The 20,099-nt window shown below is 41.6% G+C and overlaps 1 protein-coding gene across 1 annotated transcript; it reads left to right on the forward strand.

Moving 5' to 3' along the window:
- The first annotated feature begins 6,359 nt into the window (after nt 1–6,359).
- Nucleotides 6,360–18,485, forward strand: LOC115798369 (somatostatin receptor type 2-like). The gene is made up of 4 exons (XM_030755206.1): nt 6,360–6,718; nt 8,930–9,627; nt 10,112–10,437; nt 12,032–18,485. Exons 2-4 carry the CDS (start codon nt 9,243–9,245, stop codon nt 12,461–12,463), a joined length of 1,143 nt encoding a protein of 380 aa, XP_030611066.1. The 5' UTR covers nt 6,360–6,718; nt 8,930–9,242; the 3' UTR covers nt 12,464–18,485.
- The last annotated feature ends 1,614 nt before the right edge of the window (nt 18,486–20,099 follow it).

Consider the following 20,099-nt stretch of genomic DNA (forward strand, 5'->3'; position numbering starts at 1 on the left):
TCTGAAAATAAAGACCTTGGATCTCCGTTTCTCTCCATTTTCCACACTGAGAAACTTCTGAAAAACACATCTATACGAGCCCTAGTCTCTGCCTTACAATTAATAATGAATGGGATCTTAAGCCTGAACATTCGGACAATGAAATGTCTCCACTGAGAAATCTGCTTTAGAGTCTTCTTGACAGACAGTGGAGGGTAAGGAAAAACAGCGCTGACCATGGGATTGCCTTATCCTATCTCCAGCACATAAATAACAAATATTAAATAAAACAAACAACAATATAAAGAGGACCAAAAAAAAGCAACACAAATGACTACAAAGAGATGTAGAACAACTAAGAAATGCAAAGTGACTGCAAAGAGGAGCAACGCAATAAGAATTAAATGATGCAAAAACTTCTCCTGCGAGGGTGACACTGACAATCTGCACTGCAAAGTGCTAAATTACCAAAATATCGATAACATTTAAAGATTCATGTGGGGCAAAAAGAGGTCTGGAAACATAAATAAGCCAGCTGAAAGCAGCCTTTTGTTCCCTCTTTCTAAGCCGAGCAGTGGGGAACTCTGCCTGTGAGGTGACACTGTAGATTTTGTGTGCACTAGTTTTGTTGCTGTCATGGTAGATGGAGAGAAACTCAATCAATCAGGCAGAAACATATTCGCAGAAATATTCAAAGCTCTTTGAAAACCCGCCTGCTTTTTTTGTGCCTCTGCACTTTGCTCTTGACACCAGTGACGTCACATGAACTATGTGATATTACGCGCCCCCGGCAATGCGAGGTCACCAGGAGCCAAGGCGACACACAGCAGATGAAACGTGTCACAAGGATTGTTTGCTTTCTGGCAGACTTTTACAACGGCATCAAGGAGCCGGCTCAGATGAAGGTGAAAAAAATAGCTTATGGCAGGGTGACATGAGCCGCTGGGCTGCAGAAGGAAAACGAGGTGTCTATGGTTTTGATAGTTTTTCTCCAGCTGCTTCGTTCTTTCCAGCAACACCTTGCATAAACCAGCGAAAACAAAGCGTCAGCAGCACAACAACAACAGCTGCAGTCCTCCGTCACTGTCTGCCTTGGATCTGTTCAAACAGATCTGACAGAGCTCACAGCCCAAAGTACACAATCCTGGACTTAAACGCCCAAATGAGAAACACAGATTTTAGTCTAAACCATGTCTGTGGCTGTTTGCGAACTGAAGCGGGTTCTCCTGTCCGTGCAGTCAGCTGATCTCAGCTTTTCATCTTTATCATGAGCGGACTTCAATCTAGGCTTCACGTTGACTCTGACGTGTGTTTAGACGGGGCTTAAGGCCAAGTTGCGAGTGGTTGACCAATCAATGTTCAAGGCTACGTGTGTGTTTGTGTGTGAAATACAACCTTAGCAGATAAGATCATGGCTCAACAAACAGCACAGTGTTCAGTAAAGTTCCAGCTTTGACTATTTTCATTCCTTTTAATGATTTTCTGTCAGCAGGATGCTCTGAGGCTGGTGTTACTGAGCAGCTGACAATCAATTTAAAAACTGCCTTTTCTTTTTTTAAGGAGCATTACTCAGACAGTCACACACACAGCAAACAGACCAATTAGCTTTCGACGTGCAGAGGAAAGCAGTATTAAATACAGCAAAATTAATTTGCACAGCGTTAAATAAACTGTAGTAACAGAGAGCTCAGTGATGGAAGTAATTGTATTGCTCTCAGTGCTGCTGTGTCTCAAAACCATCCTCTTTCCAGCTCGTCCTTCTTGTGCCTGGCACCGTTCTCTGTTAACAAAGATGTAGAGAAAGTTATATTCCCATCACGATCTCACTGTCTCTCACCAAACTGTTAACTCTTTATATACTGTAATCCAAAATATAATAGTATTCATCAAGTATTCACTCAAAGAAAGAAAAAGCTACCAATGGCTCTTCAAGTGTGGAGCTGCTGTCCAAGACAGAGTATGGGGACATTCTTGTAAAGGAAATTGTCAAGGCAGGCTGTGGTGGAAAGGGTATAGGACCCAAATGCAGGACGTGAGACACTGGAGCTAAACTCTAAACAGGTTTATTTCCTGCAGGCTCACAAGAAGATCACAAACAAAAACTCAAAATATGACAAAATCTCAACCAAGGCTGTAAAACACAAAACAAGCCTGGGAGAACTAAAGGAGAAACCTACGCTAGGAAACACACAGCGGGAGAGGGGGAAACGCAGACAACACTGCAACAACGAACAGAGAAAAACCGAGGGCTTAAAATCAGGAAATCAGGGAAAGTGGAAACAACAGGGAACAACAGGTGAAACAAATGGACCTAATGACACAGGGGAAGCAAAACTAAACACAAAGCACAGGGAACACAAGACTGTCAAAATAAAACAGGAAGTGACTCAAGGGAACAGAGACGCAGACCTGACACTGAACACTGGGAAACACAAGGAACTAGAAAATCAAAACATAACCAAACCACACAACAAAAGAAAAACCCCAGAACAGACAAAATAAAGCCAAAACAAAAACACACAGGGTCAAACGGACCCTGGACCGAGACAGAAACACGAATTAGGGAAGGGTGGTGATGTTCAAAGAAAGTGATTTCTGAGAATAAAGTCTGTATTTAGGGAGAAAAAAAGATATTCTGAGATTATAAAGTCACACATTAAGAGAGTAGTTAGCACTACTGTCTCACATTTACAATGACATCTAGAAGGTCTGGGTTTGATTCCACCTTGGCCCGGGCCTCTGTGTGGAGTTTGCATGTTCTCCCTGTGTCTGTGTGGGTTTCCAAAGACATGCAGTTACTGGGGTTAGGTTAATTGGTTACTCTAAATTGCCCATTTAGAGTGAGCCACCCTGAACAGGATAAGCAGAAGAGAATGGATGGGAAAAAAAGAAAAGCATTATGCATATCTTTTTGTTCAACAAGGTCACATCTAGGAACTTCTTACCTTACCTTAGCTTGTTAGCTTACCTTAGCTTAGCTTACCTTAGCAAAACACACAAAAAAAATCCATCAAATAAAAACTACTATGCCTCTATCCAAACTTAGCAAAATATGCCTAGCAGCATTTTTACTGTTTAATCCCAAGCAAAGTGTAACAATTTGCAGTGTCACACTGGATTCAGTTTCTCAGATGTCCAGCGGTTGCCTAACACCTGTTGTTCTTAAAATAATAAAGTTTTAATCTAATCTAATCCAACAAAATATCACCCACAGCCCCCCCAAAAAGGCATTTCCCTATCTGTAAAACTGTTACTATACATCAAACTAAACAAACCCAAGGAGGTTACACATTTATTTGTAAAACAATGTAGATTGCTAGCTAGCTAGCTTATAGCTAACATAAGGACACACACACTCACTGGACACCTTATAACCTTCTTAGTACTGGATTGGACCCCTTTTTGCCTTAATTCTTTGTGGTATAACTTCAACAAGGTGTTGGAAACATTCATCATTTTGATTTTGGTCCATATTGACATGATAGCATCACACAGTTGTTGCACATCCATGATACGAATGTATGAGGGGCCTTTAGGGACATTATTACTGAAACACACTCACACATACTACTGAAATACACACACACAATACTGAAATGCATTCACACACTACTGAACTGCACTCATACACACTACTGAACTGCACTCACACCCACTACTGAACTGCACTCACACACACTACTGCACTGCACTCACACACACTACTGAACTGCACTCACACACACTACTGCACTGCACTCACACACACTACTGCACTGCACTCACGCACACTAGTGAAATGCACTCACACACTACTGAACTGCACTCATACACACTACTGAAATGCACTCACACAATATTGAAACGCACTCACACACACTACTGAACTGCACTCACACACACTACTGCACTGCACTCACACACACTACTGAAATGCACTCACACACACACACTACTGAAATGCACTCATACACACTATTGAAATGCACTCACACAATATTGAAACGCACTCACACACACTACTGAACTGCACTCACACACACTACTGCACTGCACTCACACACACTACTGAAATGCACTCACACACACTACTGAAATGCACTCACACATACACTACTGCACTTCACTCACACACACTACTGAACTGCACTCACACACACACTACTGAAACGCTCTCACACACTACTGAAATGCACTCACACACTACTGAAATGCTCTCACACACAATACTGAAACGCTCTCACACACACTATTGAAACGCAGTCACACACACTGTGTAAGTGTGTCTCAGCAGTGTGCATGAGACTGTTTCAGTAATAACGGCCCCTCATACGAATGTCCCATTCCACCACATCCCAAACGTGCTCACCAGATCTCAAGCTCTGTTGAAGTGTGATGTGGTAAATGTGGAGTACAGTGAACTCATTGTCATGTTTAAGTTGATTTTAGTTTTGTGATATGGCATGTGATATCGTGAAGACAGCCATCCTGAAGGCGTACTGTGGTCATAAAGGGATGGACATGGTTAGCAACAATACTGACATAGGCTGTGGTGTGTAGACCATACTCAGTTAGCACTAAGGAGCCCAAAGAGTGTGGAGAATATACCCCCACACACAATTACACCACCACCACCACCCTGAACCACTGATACAAGCAGGATGGATACATGCTTTCATGTTGTTTACATCAAATTCTGATCCTACCACCTGAATGTCGCAGCAGAAATCGAGACTCATTAGACCAACCAACGCTTTTCTAAACTTCTCTTGTTCAATTTTGTTGATCCTGTGCCAATCATAGCCTCAGTTTCCTGTACTTAGCTTACAGTGAGTGGCACACAGTGAGGTCTTCTGCTGCTGTAGCCCATCTGCTTCAAGGGTCGACATATTGTGCAATCAGAGCCTATACCAGCTGTCTTAGGTCCTCTATAAATCCCAAAAGTAGAAAATCCCAGTGGATCATCAGTTTCTGGCTTACTTGCACAAGCCCATCTGGCCTGACATTCAAAGTCACTTAAAATCATGTTTCTTCCCCAGTCTGATGCTCGTTTTGAACTTCAGCAGCTCACCTTGACCATGTCTACATGACTAAATGTACTGACTTCCTGCCATGTGACTGACTGATTAGATATTTGCATTAACAAGCAGCTGAAGAGCTGTAGGTAACAAAGCGTGTTGGGGCTTGACACAAATGCCCAAGGTGTCAAATTTGCAGGAGTGACATAATTAGATTCACATTCTGTTTGAAGATAAGTACAAGTAGTTTCTGTTACTGTCATAAATAGCCTCATTTTAGTCCTAAAGCTATGATAAACTTACCCAGTGCTTGCAGTAACTTTACATGTATGAGAGCAGTGCCAATCTTTTTTTATGCATCTCTTCGAAATCTTGACTGTTATCTACTAGAATGATACCGTGACACTTGAACCTCTCAACCTTGCAAATTCTTTAAAAATAAACTAAAAACATTAAGTTCATGTAGCCCTTGGTGAAACACAGAATAGAGCACTCTTTGAAATGCATGCCCTTGAACCAATGACTCATCTGAAAGTGTACTGATTTACAGTGATGAGATCTCTGCCTCTGTTTCTAAAGACAGGAACCCTTCAAAAATCCCCCTTCCACTAAACTTCTTTTATTGTGCTTCCCCCTCAGAGGAGCTTCTGTCTCTCAATTTGGACCTAAATAGAACTATTAATCTTTGATAGGACAGCAGTAATAATAGCTGCACTTTTGTGCTGCTATGTTGAGAGAAGTGGCGGGACATTTTCTCACGGAGCTCTCCACTGAGAGAGGTCATAGAAGATCCCCGCCATCTGCACTCTCTTGAAAACACTCCCTTTATATAAAGACATAAGATTGCCTCTTGGATTGGCTTCAGTGTTCAAATCCGAGTGTCATCACTGTTGGCTGACAAGAGGGGTGCACCACTGCCTGTGATGTGCGTTTGCGAGGACAGTGTAACACTTGAGATCATTTCATTTGAACCTGATGAATTTAGAGGGACGGCATAATTCACCTCTTTCTCCTGAGCAGCTTGGGGTTGATTTCCCTTTTTCTAGGGCACATCACATGGAGCAAGGAAAATTCATCTGCAGGACAAAAGCTTACTGCAAAATGGTATGTGTAATTTGGAATATTACATAGCCTTTTTTTTAATCTTTATGCATTTAATACACATTGATACAGAACACACTGTGCAGCTAAAGAATTGTGCAAAATTGTGCGCTTCAATCACAAAGCAGAGCAGAAACGGAGCCAGCTCATGTGCATTAAAATCAGCAAATTGCTGGACACCGACGCACGCTGACGCGCGCAGCGTTTCTACTGATCAATCACTCAAATCGTCTCCCTCTCTCTCTCTCTCCCTCTCCCTCTCAGTAACCCTGTGCCTATTCGGTGCTGCGTGCGTCCTGCCGCACTATCTGACTTTCCTGTTGGACGCAGCACACTGTAAGCGCACGTCGCCTTTTTTCATTTTCTTATGTTTTTAGTCGCGCTCTGTCAAAGTTTCGGTTACAAACGTGGAATATTTCTCGGAGAGAACAATGGCCTGAGAGATGTAGCATAATCATCAGCTCTGATTAGGGAGACTGAACGCCAGCGCCGTGCGTAACTGGGAGCAGGTGGATGGAGAGGCTGGCGGGATGCAGCTTTCCAGCAGGTCAGCGCTGCTTCGGGGCGGCTGGACTGTTTTCAGGTTTAGGACACTTTTGCCACTATGGACGTGATATGAGGATGGTATATTCTGTTGAAAAGTAAGTGGGTGAAATTGGGGGGTGGGGTCTTCATTTGCATTCATGTGTGGACTTTGATTTGTTTGTGCGCACTTTAATGGGATTCTGACATGGCCAGTTTTTGGGGTTCAGACTATCATGAAGTTGCACACACAATGGAGGAATTTCATTTACTTTTACCTGCTTAGTCCTTGGCAAGTGAAAAATCAAAGGAAGACAACTGCAGCTGAAATCAACCCGTTTCCTTCTAATATCTGTTTCTGATTTTTTATGAAGAAGATAGTTTTGTAAAATTATTGGAACAGGCTCAACTCCAGAAACAGCAGCTGCTCAGTTAATAAAAGCTGCCTTTCAGTTAAGAAGTCAAAGGTTTGGTGTTATGATTTATCCATGTGTCACTGAGATGAAAGAGAAAGCAACCTGCTCATTATTCAACCAGTTTTTTTCCACACTGATGTGATGGAAAGTTTCCAGTTGAGAGGGATGTTCACGGCACACAATTTGCAGGTTAACTGTGAGGCTGCATTAAGCCAAGCTGCTGCCGATTCCTTGGCATCACTTCATCTATTCGCACAGTCAGTGCTGAGCCAAGATGCAGCTTCTGACACCCATCCTGCATTTCTTTGTGTCAAGTAGCTTATTGGATGTTCCCTTTGCAAGAATTTTAATAAACCAAATCCCCCTACTAGACTTAAAAATGTGATTATCCTGCTTTATAATTAAATTACATGTTGTAACAAAAAAGCTGACACTGCTGCTCTAATTACTCAATCCTCCTCCTGCTAGCAAATACAGTAACACTTAAAATTCTGTCTCTCTCTGACACTCCCTCCTCCTCACAGGCAATTGTGCCCAATAGAGCTTCACTGATATCTTTCCAAATCCTAATATTGATTTTGAGGATTGCATGGACTTTTTTTTTTTTCAATTAAATATAATTCCCTTGTGTTTTTAATGGAGTCAAACCCATTTTTTTATAAATAGTTTTTTTGGTTAGCAGTGGGGTCCACCATTCCAGCACTTGCTGTGACCAGCAGTAACCACAGGTGTTGCTAAACCAGCAACCACTAAACAAGAATACATGAAAAAAAATGTAACCATATTTATGCGTAACATAGTACTTCATGTTGTGTGTCCAGCCTAATAATTACTCTTACGAAGGTTTTCACTGAAATTCAGCACTTGAATTAATCTTAAATTGGTAAGTTTTGTGTGGTTAAGCTGTCCATGAAGGCAAGGCTGTTTTTTACATTGTACACAGGGCTTAAAGAATTACTGTCTGAAAGTGTGATTCAGTTATGTAAAGATTTCATTTGCCATCTCCTGAATACTTGTACTTAACCTTTTATGACCATACTCCTTATTTACTCAAAGTGGATTATCTAAATGGCCTTAAATGTGCTCATCTCATATAAATATTGAAAGCAAGAAGTGGACTATTGTCCTTGATGAGCCAGACCTGTCACTGTATGGGGAAGAGAGAGTGATCCTGCTTCAGGGTCAGAGCTGTTTGTCCCCAAGATCAATTGAATAAACATTTGTCTTCAGCTCCCTGGTGTCCTCAGGGTTCTCTTGCTCAGGTGTACTTTTTTTTTTTTTTGCATGTATGCATAGGTGGGGGAGGCATAAACACACATTAGCACGCTCTCCTGACCTGTAGAACCACAGGATTTATGGTCTGAGTTACAAAGGAAGAAAAAGACATAGACATCTGTATGTAAATGTACAAAAGTGGAAACATACAGAATAACCTGTAGTAATAACCAAAAAAATGTTGGCTATCCAATAAGTACACAGTTTTGGGTTTGGGGTATTTTGGACTTGCATGTTGCCAATTATAAGTCCCAGATGTTTTTTCCTGTCCTCCACCCAAATTAAGGAGAATGCGGCAAAATGTTATATTTATGAAACTGAACATCATGTCCAATTTAGGACTGTTATCTCCTCTCTGCTGCTGTGTGCTGAAAACGTTGCAGTGAGTGGAATAAACAGCATAATTATACACAGGAAAAAAACAAACATATAGAGGTTCTCTAGCGTGAATATTTTACATGATACTCTGGTGAGGTGTGAAAACAGTTATGTAAAGCAACCTTGCAACTGTTGCCATGGATCTTGGAGGACTATTATTATTTGTCGAAGGAAAAGGCCCCTGTTCTTCAGCCAAACTTATACTTCTTACTCTGCTGTCTCTCCCCCCACCTGTCCTTCTCTTTTACTGTCTCTCTACAGCTGAGATGTGATAATTGAGGCTCCTCCTACGTGAAAATCCTGAGTCATCCCAATCCCCAGAGCCCCAGACCCTTAGAAGTCAAAGTCTTAAATCCCCAGGACCCTAGGCTCTTGCATTTTATCCTAGAACATGCCACCCGAAGCCCCTTTAAACTAATTTATATAACTTGTGGTAAAAACAGTCCTTTGAGGCACGTCATTTAAACCCCAAACTCAGTAATATTTACCGTCATCATTGTACCCTTTTTGATTAGACATTTACCCCTAAACCCTTTAGAAAATTAGGCCCCTTTGATAGTCAACATCAGCAGTCATGGCTTTGGATCAGTTGCCCTTCCTCCCAAGTTACCCTAACAATTCCAGCCCTGAGCCCTTCTGGTATCTGGACATCCAAGGGAATGAGTCTGACCTAGGCTTCAACATTTCCGAAAACAAGGAACATCACCAGGACAGGACCAGCTCAGTGGTCATTACCTTCATCTACTTCATGGTGTGCGCTGTTGGATTATGTGGTAACACCCTGGTCATCTATGTTATTCTACGCTACGCCAAAATGAAGACAGTGACCAACATTTACATCCTCAACCTGGCCGTGGCAGATGTTCTGTGCATGATGAGCCTGCCGTTCATCGCCCTGCAGTTGGCGCTGGTACACTGGCCCTTTGGAGAGGCTCTCTGCAGAGTGATCATGACTGTAGGTGGGTGTAGAGCACATGGTTAATGGTTCACAGCAGAAACTCGGCAAACATTTTGAGATTGGATGAATGTTGTTTGAACAGCCATTTGAGATGTCAAATCTTGGTTGAAAAACTGTTTAAAAATTGGCTGAAAAATTGTGTTAAAACATGGAATACGTGTCAATACATAGTTGATGCTAGATTGCATCAGCTCTGGTGTTTAACTTTTGCTAAAGAAAGGTGATGAAACCAGATAGAGTGTGATGTGTTTACATGAGTCCCAGTTTCTACTCTTTAAAGACTAGCTGTACCTTTAATGCACAGATGTAAGACTGTCATCAGTCTTGTCATTCAATTCAGATTAATGAGCCAGAACCTTCTCCTTTAGTCTCACTGCCATCATTTCTTAAATATTTTTATTTTTTAATCAAGTGTTATTGAGTACAAACTCACCTTCTACCTTTCTCCACTCCTCTCCTTTTTCTTATTCTCTACACCATCCCAGACTCTCTCAATCAGTTCACCAGTATCTTCTGTCTCATGGTAATGAGCATCGATCGATACCTGGCTGTGGTTCACCCTATTAAATCTACAAAATGGCGGAAACCCCGTGTAGCAAAGCTAATTAACCTCACGGTATGGGGTGTGTCGTTGTTAGTCATCCTGCCAACTCTGATCTTCAGTGGCCTGGACAAGGTTCCGGTATGTGGCATTGTGTGGCCGGAGCCTCAGGATGTCTACTACACAGCTTTCATATTCTACACCTTCTTCATTGGGTTCTTCCTGCCGCTGGCAGTCATATGTATGTGCTACCTGCTCATTATAGTCAAGGTAAGAGCCCTGCCGCTGCATGTGTTGCATTGCACAGGATCTTTTCGGTTTGCATTTCCACTGTCCTTGAAGTTCAGTTAGAATTCATGGCTTAAAAACAGAAATCCGTAAAGATTTGGTTACTTTGCAGATTTAACATTTTGGCCCACTTTAATGAGTTTGAAATGTTATCTACATCTAGTCAGCTCAGATATTGCCACATGCTCATAAAAAAAGCTGACAGTGCATGTTTTGTTTTGTTTTTTTAATTTACTAAAGATGTTTTTTGCTTTGACTAATATGCATTACATACATACAGAAGAAGAACATTAATCTGGATCCTTCAGTGGTACACATACTACACTAACCATACTACATACTTGTGGAGTGCATGATTTCCACATGACTTGGATTTGGAATGCTGTGCCCTTATCCCTGTAAGGGCATTATGTGGATATTTGTACTCTTTTGAGCCTCGGACCTACACATTACTAAATTCTTCAACAGTTTAACATGCATAAATACCAAACAATGCCACAGCACAGATACACTGATTGTTTCCTTAAAACGATCTGCCGCTTGACCGTTAGCATTGGGCGCTCTATCCTCAGGAGCGATTTGGCCTTCTGCTACTGGATGAAAATTGTTTAGTGGTCTCTCCAGTTCCACTTAAAAGCCAAGATGGTGACCATGGTGGACAACGAGTGTGCAGCATTCCACTTTTATTAGGACATTCTTTACGAGTAACATCCAAGTACCGTATTTTTCGGACTATAAGCCGCTACTTTTTTCCCACGTTTTGAACCATGCGGCTTATAGCCCGGTGCGGCGTTTCTGTGGATTTTTCTTTAACCACCAGGGGGCTCTTTAGCAGGATATGAATCATGGGACGTCAAAGTTGGAAATCAAAGAAGAAAGCGCCAACAAGTGCTAGCAGCAGGCACAAAAGAGATTTTTTTCAAACTCCCTCATCATGGAAACCACAAAAAGAACTTCCTATGATGCCGCTTTTAAGTTGAGGGCTATCGACCTGGCACTACAGGAGGGAAATAGAGCCGCTGCACGTAAGCTCGGCGTGAACGAATCAATGGTGAATTGACTTGTTATAACTCAAATTTGGGGTTGTCTGTCCCCCTCTGCTGAGTGCCGAGTAATTGTGGAAAACCGAGAGCGGCGGAGATACCAGCGGCTTATAGCCCGGTGCGGCTTATATATGTACGTTTCCAGTTTTTTCCAAAAAATTTGTAGGTGCGGCTTATAGTATGGTGCGCTCTATAGTCCGGAAAATACGGTACTCGTAATGGACTTTATGTAGCCTTACTTTTTATAGTGAACACTCATGCACTCAAAATACCAAGAGTATGCATTAAAGTATATGATTTAAGACTAAGCTTATCAATCTATAGATCAGTATTAACTTTTACAGTGTGAAAGTAAAACCTCAGCTATGCTAATTTTGGGTAAGATTTTGACTAGTTACCTCTGAAAGGCTATCCAGCCTAGCTAGGAAAATCATATACCCTAAAAGCCTATTACGCTAAGCTGTTTCCATGTAAACACTATGCTTTTTTTATTTGGGAAGTTTTAACCCACTGACAGCCATTCCCTTTGGCAGGTGAAGTCATCCGGATTGCGTGTGGGCTCCACAAAGCGTAAGCGTTCAGAGCGCAAGGTGACCCGGATGGTGTCCATCGTGGTGGCAGTTTTCGTCCTCTGCTGGCTGCCTTTCTACATTTTCAACGTCACTTCTGTCACCGGCTCCATCAAGCCCACCTCCGCTGTGAAGAGCACGTTCGACTTCGTGGTGGTGCTCGGCTACGCGAACAGCTGCGCCAACCCCATCCTGTACGCCTTCCTGTCGGACAACTTCAAGAAGAGCTTTCAGAATGTTCTGTGCTTGAAAAAGGTGGCAGGCCTGGACGAGGTAGAGCGCAGTGACAGCAGGGCAGACAGGAGCAAGATGATTAACGAAGCTGTGATCATTAATGCCAACCTGTACAGTCACAATCCTACCCTGCTCAATGGCGAACTGCAGACCAGCATCTAAAGGAGTACCAGTAACAGACAGACGGGCTCCCGGTGCACTGCGGTGACCCCTGCTTAAATACAAATGAGAAGAAGGATGATGTAATATCTCCTTGTGGACACATGAGCAAAGTCTAAGTGAAAAATAAACAATTTCGTCAGCTTTTTTAAAGGTCAGGGGAAGTGCACTGACTCGAGCTCAAAACTCTTGATAATTGGGTTAATGAAGCAACTTGAGCTTATTAACCCTAAGGCGGAGCAAGAACATGTATTTTAATCAAGTGCTTTTCAACAAATAGAGAGAAGTGATGTTGAAACATTTATGAGAGCGCTTTTTGTGCTTGCTGGCTTGAAGCTTTTATGGAGCTGCCCAAAACGATCCTGAGGAGGCAGGATGTGAAAGTGGAGCGTGGTGAAACCGATGAAATATTTTGGATAGTACTCCAATGGCAGAGAGAAGTCTGAGGGGGGACTGAGTACCATTATTGCTCTAGTTGACTGCTTTTTTTTTCTTTTATAAATGTGTGTGTAAAAGCCAAGAACTTTAGGCACTGATTTCACTGGATGCGGAAAGACAATTGAGAGAAGTAGGCAAAACATTTCAGTGGAAAACAGCCAGTTGTACGATTCCCTCGAGCCTCAAAGAAAAAAATCTGAGACGACAACCTGAAGGTTTGTGCTCATATTTTATTCACATCAGGTGATTAGTCTGGTCTTACATGATCAGCGGGGCAACGAAACGGCAAAGCCAACACACAGAGGATGCTCGTTTCTCTCTCTTCTAGTTGGCATCAACGTGGGAGAAGCTGCACATCTGCAAATTCCTGAATATTACATCCTGGATTATTGATTTGGTGAAAGACTGGGAAATTGTGTCTGTGGACTCTCTAACTTTGCTCCCTCAAAACAGTTCGACTTTGTGCATAGGAAATGGTTTTCTGTCAACCTCTAGGAAACATTCCCATGTGTGGATGACTGTTCCAATCAAAGGGAATTTTAAAGGAAAAACCTGCTGTTACATTGTGCGTTTTTGAGATATGTGTTGAGTTTGTGAAACCCATCATAAGTGCTTTTGCCATATCCCGATCTTTACATTAGTTTCAACTTTGTGCTGTTGTAAAGAGCCCATATCCAATTGTAAAGTGCTGTGTTTTGGCAACGTACAAGTTCCCAGTTTAATGTTGTAACGCTCTGCTCAGATTCACATTTGGTTCAGCCAGCGTGTGCCTGCAAAGATGCCGAAATTCCACAGAAGGCAGGCAAATGTGTCATGTAGCCGAACAGGGAAGGAGAGAGAGAGATGGATAAGGAGATGCAGAGACGTTAAAAAAGAACTAAAGCTTGTGGATGGGGTTGATGCACTGAGAGCACAACACACATGAGGACGACGCTTTGAAGACTGAAGTGTGCCGCATTAGTACAGGTGACAGGAAGAGATCAAGGTGGCTGTGTGTGCGTGTGTGTGTGTGTGTGTGTGTGTAGGCCAATGATAAAGAAAGACACAAAAAAGACAAAACATCTATAAAATAATGCATTATATGTTAAGGTCAAAGTAAAAAAAAAAACATACTGGAAGTTTCCAGGATCTGGTTGTATTTCTTAAAATAAAACCTAAGCTATACTGTAAGCGTAGGATAGCTCAAACATACAGTTAACATGGTCTTTTAAAAAAGGAAGAAACTAATTTGTTATGGGTTTGTTTAATCTAAATGGTAATTAGCAGCTCCATCATAGCCTAATAGAGCCAACGTAGCCAACTAAAGCACCATAAAAGGTGACATATTTGTATGGGCACTTCCATGAAAGTCATTTTTAAAGAACTGGTTGAAGGGGGTTCTATTATGCTTTTGTTTATTTCCTGTGACAATGGTGGATGATGTCCATATTAAACATGGTTAAAAATTTCAAATAATGAGGCCTGTGTATGTACAGGTGACATCGAAAATCCAGCTGTTCAGGCTCTGATTTTTTCTACTCTTGGCTCTGTAGGATGTCAGAGAGAGGGAACATTCCTGATATGGTCGTATTAGGCACATCTGTGAGCACAGATGCATGCATTTGTGGGTTGGGCCTGTAAAAAAAACCCTTACCAAATCTTTTCTGCCAATGCCAAACAGCTTATTCTGCTATTGACTCATGTTTGGTGTTGTTTATTGGATTGGATGATTGCTGGTTGAAGAATAGGATGCCAGTCCCACAACATTGTGGGACCAAGCTGGTGACCAGCATGAGGAGGAGGCACCGGGCTGTTGTGGCTGTGTGTGGTCCTTCCACATGCTGCTGAGGCCCCTGTTTGGTTGATGAATGAAATTGTTAAATTGTACATATGTCTTGTTTCTTGAGACTTCAATCCTTTAAGATTCATTACCAAGAAGCATTGCTACAACAAAGAAATGATTAACCAAAAAAAATTTTTAAGCTAAATTATATGATTTTTATGATGTCCAGAATTAGGCCCAAAATAAAACACAACGAAGAGGTTCTGGAAGTAAAAATCCCATTCATATTCTCCATAGGGATTTTGACTATGAGCCATAATACTGTAACAATCCAAAGCAGACTTATTAAGAGCTACAACATTGCAAAATGACGAAATGTGCTCCAGTAGAAAGTATAAGTCTCTATGAAGTCAACCTTGTTTTACAAATATTTGATTTTTTCAAATGTTGCAGAAATGTTCTGCTCTACCTACAGTCCCAACTTTAAACAGCAGCATCTCTGATCTGTGGTGGAAGTTCCTGTGATCATGCAAATGTTTCCAGCCTCGAATGTCAGGGAGCTTAGTTGTCTGGCTCGGTTTAAGGCTTAAACCTTTTTATAAAAGGATTTTCTGGATCATTTTCTGGAGAAACTGAATGGGAAATTCACTTCTGGAACTGGAGCCTTTAGGCCCTGCTTATGTGAGAACGATCCAGTGGAAACGGTATTGTTTTTCCCTTTTAGTTTTCAAAAAGTGATGGAAAAGTACTGTAACTGAAACATTTTAAAAATGATCGCTGTTCACACAGAACCCCAAAAGATGTTGAAAACAATGTAACTCCTACACCAGGCTACAAATTGTCGGTGTCTGTAGGAGTCGCAACCATAGTGCACATGTGCCAGTACTTCCTGTTTTCAAGAAGTAGCATTTTAGCCATTTACAGATAGAGAGAATGGAGCGATTCATCTCTGGAACCTGTTTTCAAATTGTGCCACTTTTAGGGACTCAAAACGCTGTTGTTGTGTAATTGACAGGCCAAAGTTCAACAAAACTTTATCGTTTTCACTTGAAAACTGGACCCTCACCGATGCTAACATCCTCACAATGATAGCACTATTATACAGGTATTTGGCTGAAGTGTTTACCCTTCTTACTCTTTGTTTAGCATGTTAGCATGCTAGCATTCCTTGGATTTTACAACTCTATCAGAAACACTGGAGTCTACAGCAGGGGCCGGCAACCTGCGGCTCCAGAGCCACATGCGGCTCATCCAGGCTTAATCTGTGGCTCTGTTCGGCTCGCGTTAGTAAATTATAAGTATCCAATTGAAGTGCATTTTATTTTTGTCAGTTCGGTTTTTGTTGTAGTTTTAAATTGGAACATTATTTTGATCTTGAAATACTAAAATAAAATCATTTTATTTACCTATTTGTTTATTTTCATTTCTCAATATATGCATCACTCGCGGTAGCTGCTACCAGCTTCCGCTAGTATTTGCGGCTCTCACTGTTTTGTTTTCCGTGGAAACTGGGTTCAGATGGCTCTTTCCGGATTACAGGTTGCCGACCCCTGGTCTAGAGTAAAAGAGGGTAAACACGCTTGCTAAATATCTGCATACTAGTCCTGTCACTGTGAGGATGTTAGCATGCTAACATCAGCACTAAAATTAAGTAAAGCCATGGAGCCACAAGGGTTTCAGAAAATGTTTAGCTTCTTTGATCTGGAATATCTGTTAATAGTTTAGATATTGTTATTTTCATGCCTATAGATATTGACTAGAATATATAGTATATATGAGCAAAAGGAGCTTCCTGATTTTAGAAAGCTAAAAACTGAGAAACATCCACAGCAGATACCCAGTTCTGTTCTAGCTGTCATGTTTTTACGCACAGCCACTTCCACAAGAGACTTTCACCACACCTGGTTCCCAGGAAAATTGTCAAAGGCTCTACAGCAGAACAAGATTGCTGACCACACACTCCACTGTCAGATCGATTTGGTTCCAGTATATCAGTCAGGCCAGAAGCCCTCAATCAGTGCAATCAAAAGAGATGAGGAAAAAGTATAATATTAACGTGAGGCCGTGCACACACAGAGAGGCATGTCCCAGTTTGTAGCAGGCAACACGCCCAGTAATTTGTCATGACATTCTGTCTGTGTTGTCATTGCTGCAGGTACTATTTTCAGCAGGGTCAGTCGCACCTTCAATAACAGGTCAAAGCATGATTACAGAGATGCACTATGAATCATGTTCATGGACATTTGTAGGCATGCTTGTGATTTAATGTGCCCTGTTGCACACTGCGTGACACAGACATCCTTGTCCTGTGGTCTGTGAAATGCATGAAATGATGATACCGACTGGACTGTGTATGTAACAGCCACCAAAGAGCAAGGGCTTCATAATGAGTGAACAGAAAAAAAAAAGAATCATGTGAAACATGCAGTATCTTTCAGTATGTTTTCCTTTTTTTCTGCTCCAGTGAATGATGTGTATATACAGTGAGAACTCATTTCAGATTCTCACCGGCTGCAGTTAAGGTATTTAGCTCCTTCAAGCCCGCAGTGTAAGGACTGCTCTACCATCATCCAGAGTTAATTGCTTGAACTCTCTGTATTTTTCTATCCGTTCCTCTCTCCAGATTTCATTCACATGCACAGCTGGTGGAGAGAAATGTGAGCTGACGCACATTTTACATCCACCCAAAGTGAGCAGAGCTGAAATGCTCTGAACGCACGATACCTGATGTTTCCGCTGGCTGCTCGGACTTGCTAAATGTACTTAAAGGACCATTGTGGTGTTTAATAGATGTCGATGAAGATGGCTGGTGCCAAAGCCAATGAAAATGTAGCGCTCAAAGGACAGCTGGGGGTAACGAGGCGCTCTTTGTAGTAGCTGCTTTCTTTGTCATTTTGTGAAATCGAGACCTGAAATTGGGTCATTTTATTAAAAATAAAAATTGGCAGATATCTTGGCTGCTTGCTTGCTGGGTATAATTCAGCACCTAATGTGAAAAGGACATTTGTCTGCTCGTCAGGCTGGTGTCCACCACTGTATAGTGTACAGATGGGAGGCAGAAGAAGGGGCATGGGAAACCTCCGGCTTCTTGTATGCCGTTTCTTTCCTTAGAAACATAAGTTAATTTGTGAAGGGCTAATAGTGCATTCCTGAGGATGCATAATTCATTATAAACATCCAGTATAAATTTATATCTTCTGTTTGTTCTTGCATGGGCATGGGGGCTTAATATCCCACCTTTTACATCACCGTACCGACCAAAACCAGTGTTAGATATTTTATTACGTCATACTTTTTTTTTTCCAGCAATACACAGAAAAAAAATGCATAAAGTTATGCTTACTTTAGTCTCACATCAAGCCACAACTGTGCTGTTATTTTAAGTTAAAATCAGGAGCGTCTGTGTGAATATCACTTTATAATCCTGACTACAAACATTTTAGGCCAGCTGGTAATAGCTGCTTGTTGCCGGCCGTGTGCAGACGTGAATATGTACCTTTCTGTGCTGTTACTTTTATCAACGTGCCTTGAAATTTTAAATCATGTAAAGACATCAGTGTACAACAAAACTTCATTCTCACCCGTTTCCCCCAAACACTGACCAACCAAAGGCCTTTGTACTCCATATGTTGGTAACTGAAACATAACAGAAATGTAGTGTTTATTGCTTTTACTGCTATATCCCCCGTGTACAAAGCTTCTGTTTGCGTGCTATAATGTCAAAAGCTGATGTTTATTTGTGACTCTGTTGTTGCATAATGTAGATAACGTGATCAATGATTGTAATGGACAGATCAGTGTCCTTGTCTCTGCAATTAAAATGCGGGCCATGGTCAAATTTGTGTCTTTGTGAGTCACTGAATGCGTGTGCGTGCTGTAGTTTGGCTATGAGTGTGCGTCAGTGTAGACTCCGTGTATGATGACTGCTGCCTAGCTTAGAAAGTTCCTGGGAATGCAACTCCAAGGCGCTTCCACTGTGCGTATCCTGAAGGAATACACATCATGGAGGAACTCCAAGTTTTTCATGATCTCTGAACACATCACACCGAATACACAATGTTACAGATGATACTCTGTGGAATAAACACCAGCAACCGTCAAGAGCCTGTGGAGGAGCTCCCAGACACAAAACCACTTATCTCTTACATTTTGTGCAGTTACAGCCTGACTCGACTGGAGGAAAAGCAAAAGAGAGCACACGTGAGGTTATTTACCTCAACCAGAAGAGAAATTAATCTGTGACACAATTCTAATGGGAGAAAATCAGGGGGAGCAGGATTTAACCCAGAACGACTTAAGCCTCCCTCATATCAGGAATGGCATTCCTGTCGTCTGGGGGCTTTCTGATTCAATCCTTACTGGGAGTCTCATAATCACTTATGCTGCATTTAAGTGCAATTGTAAACTAAAAACATAAACTATATAAACTTAACACAAAAAGTGAGGAAACAGTGCTTTGTGGCAATAAATCTTATACCATTGGAAAGCCTGTTTATTTCCCCTTGAATGGAGCCACATGTATCAGGAAAATGCATTTGTGTGCTCAGAAGCTGAGTTGAGTATGTGAGTTGCGCCCATGAAAAACTTGCCAAATCTCAGAGCCTTTCAGAGACAGCGTTTTGATATGAACCAAAGTTAATAATATGATAATATCAATAGGTTCTGCACTGAAACATAGGAACATAAAACTTTACGGTTTAAGTTGTGAGTGAAAGTTGCACCTTACCACTGACAGCAACACCTTTTGAAATTTGCAACTTTTACTTTGAAGGCGAACGGCCTCGGTTTCCAGTTTGTAGCACTTCAAAGCTTCACTACTGCTTCACAAGCAGTTGGTGAGTGTTTACAGACAAGTTAGCGTGTATTATATAAACTACGGGGAGCTGCAGTTTTTGGTGCATCACCATATACCTCTTTGCAACCAATTTCACGCAGCAACAGCCAGCAGTCTCTCCTCAGCCCATCGGGGAATACACCTTTTCCCCAGTGAACAGTCATTATCAGGGGGGTCACTGACTGGTCTCTAGGCCTTCATGGCTGGGTTTTAGCAATCAGTTTCACAGGGGCTGCCAGCATTTTTGAGCAACCACTCAACCGTTTTTCCCTAGCAAAACGAGTTTATATCTACTAGCTAAGCTAGTAAAAAGATATGTTAAAGTAAGTTTGCATACGTTATTAGAAAAATTAAGTAATTATTTAAAAAAAAAAAGAGAACAGCAAACAAATGTAGAGTCTTGGCCTGCAATAAACAGCACCTCAAGGTGACTGTTGTGATTTGGTGATACATATAAATAAAACTGAATTGAAATTGAATTGAACATTAGACAAGTTGTCGGGCACATACTGTGAAAGGAAAGGTGGAGCTGAGAGGGAGAAAATAAATGTAGCTAAATGCATGAAACACTAACACACACAAAAAAATGTACACACACATATAAT

Source organism: Archocentrus centrarchus, chromosome 19 (genome assembly GCF_007364275.1).
Source record: "Archocentrus centrarchus isolate MPI-CPG fArcCen1 chromosome 19, fArcCen1, whole genome shotgun sequence".
In the NCBI taxonomy this organism is placed as follows: Eukaryota; Metazoa; Chordata; class Actinopteri; order Cichliformes; family Cichlidae; genus Archocentrus; species Archocentrus centrarchus.